A 3,694-nucleotide genomic window follows, 5' to 3' on the forward strand; every position below is an offset into this window, starting at 1 on the left:
TGTGGTGTCTCCATAGAGGTGCAGGACTTAATGTTGCAGTTCAAAATGAACCTGCAGTGAGTAAAAACTGTTACATGAGCAAAAAAGCGTCCAGAAACCATTTGGGGTTCAGATGGTTAAAGGATATACAAGAGGGCAGTTGTTGGAGGTTTTGACAATCCTGACTGATATGCAACACAACATACATGTTCAGTCTGCATTCTTTGAGTAGAGATATTGCAAATATTCCTGAATACCCCACAAGATTATTGAAGCCCCTTGTTGCTGATAGAAGAATTATATCACAGACTGAAGTCACAGGTCTGTTTTCGTCTCTTCCCCCCAAAGCTGTGACACCTCCTCCAGCTCCTGACCGCCTGCCTCCCCTTCCTCAGTGGCTCCCCATCTACCTTCAAACCAGACGATCCAGTCCAGCAACCCCCTCCCCAACCAGTGTCTACACCCACCCATCCCCATACAGTGATGTCAGCTTTCCCCACCACAGTCTGAAACTCCCTTCAGATTTCACGACTAAACATGACTTAAAGGTACGTGGCCCCTTGTGACCTGCCCTACCTGTCTGCCTCCGTGTGTGTGTGTGTGTGTGTGTGTGTCACATTTAACACGGGGGTTTCGGGTTTCCACATGGCTGCACGGTGACAGCAGGGAGAAGCCGTCCTCTCAATGCTTCGTCTTTGCCAGAGAAACTTTCAACACTGGACTCATTATCTTAACTTTCTCCCAAAACTCCTCTCTGTGAAGAGGATAAAGCAAACATCCCTGTCTTGTATTTTGAATATGGGGTGATCTATTTAAAGTTCCACCGCTCGAAGGTGTGTATTTTTCTTTCCTAGCTGCCATGATGGATTGTGGCCCAAGGGTTCCCTTCCTGAGGGAAACTAATGACTGCACCTGATCCCCGGAAACGAGGCTGTGGGAGGAAATTTAACTGCAGGATAAGAAATAGCTAATGAATCGAGCAGCTCAAGCAAGAGAGTCGAATCTGAACTAAAGTGAAGAGAAGCAACCGGAGTGGTGTTGCTAGCTCCTAACAGGACTGTAAGAGGGGTGGAGGAGAGGCTGGCTCTCATGCAGAGGGAGGGACTGACTGTTCAGAGAGCATGGAGCTTCATTCACTCTGCTAAACACTCAAACACACACACACACACACACACACACTCTGCAACGCCGTTCTCAGGCTGAGAGAAAAGAGGAGAGCGGAGGAGAGGACGACCCGCTCGCTGAGTAAGTTGTATACAGTCATGTCTGGCTATTTTACAGCAAAAACCTTGTGTTGTTTGTTAATGTGGCAACATGTAGAGGAATCTTACGACTTTTTGTGTCGTTGCGTGATTGCATTTAAAGTGTTTCTCGTGAGTTGTTTTCACTGAATTGAGCTTCTTTCTCTTCTCGGCCATACACACTTTTCTGCTGATGTGAACCACATGGCACACATGCATGAACACACATACAGAGACGCTGCAGAGGTCTAGCTCTCCTCCCCGGGGCCACCACATACACAAAATGAGAGAATAAGGAAAGGGGAGCGAGGGGGCGGACAAGTGAAGGGAAAACTTTAGTTGGACAAAGTGGGAGTACTTGTAATACATGGTAAACATTCAGGCTGCTGCATTTTATTGTTTTTTATCCTCTTTTGTGCTTTTTTTCTCTCTCCCTCCTGCATGACTTTGCGTTATTCTGCTCGTTTTTCTAATTAATCCAGCCTTCTCGTGGTCTTGTTCTCATGCTACTCTGTCCTCCCTCTGGTTTTCATCTTCAGCCTATTTTTACGTCTTTCCCTTTTTGCCCTCTTTCTCTCATCCTGCTGGTTCTCGTTGTTGTCCCAGGTGGTGACAGACAGAAAAAACACTAAGAGAGGCCAAAGAGGGACAGAAGGTTTCATCAGAACCCCCGGAGAGCTGGAAGGTTTCAGATCCTGTGGCTTGTTTCCGACGGCAGACTGATCCGGGTGGAGACGCTGGACCTTAGCTCCCAGGACCAACCTCCAGGATGTCCCGGAGGAGGTCTACAGGTGACCTGGTCCCCAAGGACATCACAGAGATCCTAGCCCGGGAGGTGAGGGCTCAACGTGGGCAGAGGAAGCCGGGAAGCTCCCTGGGACAGGCCTTCAGCTGGTTAAAGGGCAGCCGGAGGAAGAAGAACGTCGGAAATGGACTGAACCGCACTGGAACTGGTGCGACGGAGCCCAAACTGGGAATTCAGAACCATGACCCTGCAAAAGGTGAGTGAGCTGTCATGTTGCACATGACCTTTTTCTTTTTTTAGTTTAACTGATGCTTCAGTTCAGAGCGACACGGTAAGATGATAGAGGAAGTGTCAGCGCCGAGATAATTACCCTCTTGCAAATTTAAAGACTTTAAATGTCATTTATTTTGCGCATTTACGATATACCGTGAGGATCAAAGCTTTGGTAGAGGTTCAGTGTATGAAGTAAACTTAAATAACCACTGATGAGAAAAATTTAAAGTTTAAGAACAGTTTTTTTAGAAGTAGAAGTCCAGTGTCCTTCCACACTGAAGAGAATTCACTAATCCTACAGCCTGTATTTATGAATGTTATAAAGCATATGTAGGAGGAAATCTGAACCAGTTAAATATATCTGGGATCTGTGATGTTGTCAATGCTAGACAGATCAATATTTAATGTAAACGTTGTCGTTTGTAGTGACAAAACCAACAGAAAACGCCCTGTTTCCCAAAGATTACATTCCTGTACAGCCAAACTGCATTTTCAATGACAAGAAAATCAATTTTCTGCCAGATTACATTTGTTTCTGACATGTCACAAATACGTTCCAAACTAACATATCTCGGTCATTTACTTTGTGGTTCTACTGTGACTAGTTTTCAACCAACCAATCATATATTTGATTTGATTTGAGCACAACTTCTAACCCTGGTAACTCAGAAAATGGAGGAGAAGCTTCAAACATGTTGTACAAAAAAAAGGGTCATATTTTAATTTGTGAAGTTTCAGTGCCTGAAGTTAACTGAGCTTCTAATGTGGAGTTATCATTGCGAAAGTGTTAATCAAAGCGTGAGCGAACAGCAAGGATAGACCACACTTAAAAATAATGATCCCACACAGGATGTGAGCCTCAGTTTTCTGGGTGGAAGACTTCTGCTCTACCTTCCTATGCGAACTCTGTGGCTTCTTTAAGCTGGAAACCTTTCCTACGACGTCACAGTCTTGCTTCCCAGAGAGAGAGAAAAAAAAAAGTAAATGACAAGGCAGTTTGTTTGTATAGGAACATCATCTAGAGAGACGGGGTTGACAGAGATTTATTATGTAACTCAGTGGAGCCTTTTATTGTCTTTCAGCTCATTGTTTTGTTTTTATGGCCCGCGACTTTTGCAGTTTCCATTCACTCTCCCTGAACATCATTTTTAGCAGCAGGCTGTTTTTCAGCAAAAACAAAAACCTCACTGTATCCAACACCAAATAATAGAGAGATGTACTGTAGTTAGTAATTCTGAAACTGGTGAACACCGCGTGGTGCTTTTCCAGTAGCGGCTCAAGAGCTTTATGAGACGGTGAAAACAGAAACAGAGACAGAAGGAGCTAAACTTTGCCAGTTTTTAGAAACACAAAATGTCAGTTAAATGTGCGCTTGTTACCCGAGATGTTCTCCACAGCAGTTGTATAAGGTTTGGTAAATTTGTCTGTTGCACTTCCATCAAGTGGTTAAAAATAG

General features: G+C 44.4%; 1 protein-coding gene across 3 annotated transcripts in view; it reads left to right on the forward strand.

The window, feature by feature from the left end:
• Positions 1-1,184: 1,184 nt before the first annotated feature.
• The window catches only part of nhsl3 (NHS like 3), a 54,293-nt gene continuing 51,783 nt past the window's right edge, over positions 1,185-3,694 (forward strand). For 2 of the 3 annotated variants that reach the window (XM_008287615.1, XM_008287617.1), the window contains exons 1-2: positions 1,185-1,224; positions 1,827-2,221. In XM_008287615.1, the coding sequence (XP_008285837.1) occupies positions 1,990-2,221 (232 nt within the window). In that variant the 5' untranslated portion in view covers positions 1,185-1,224; positions 1,827-1,989. Of the gene's footprint in view, positions 1,225-1,563; positions 1,591-1,826; positions 2,222-3,694 lie in introns of those variants that run through there. The other variant, XM_008287616.1, reaches the window with a different exon arrangement.

The sequence above is a fragment of the Stegastes partitus genome, unplaced genomic scaffold (assembly GCF_000690725.1).
Source record: "Stegastes partitus isolate 25-593 unplaced genomic scaffold, Stegastes_partitus-1.0.2 Scaffold509, whole genome shotgun sequence".
NCBI classification, from domain to species: Eukaryota; Metazoa; Chordata; class Actinopteri; family Pomacentridae; genus Stegastes; species Stegastes partitus.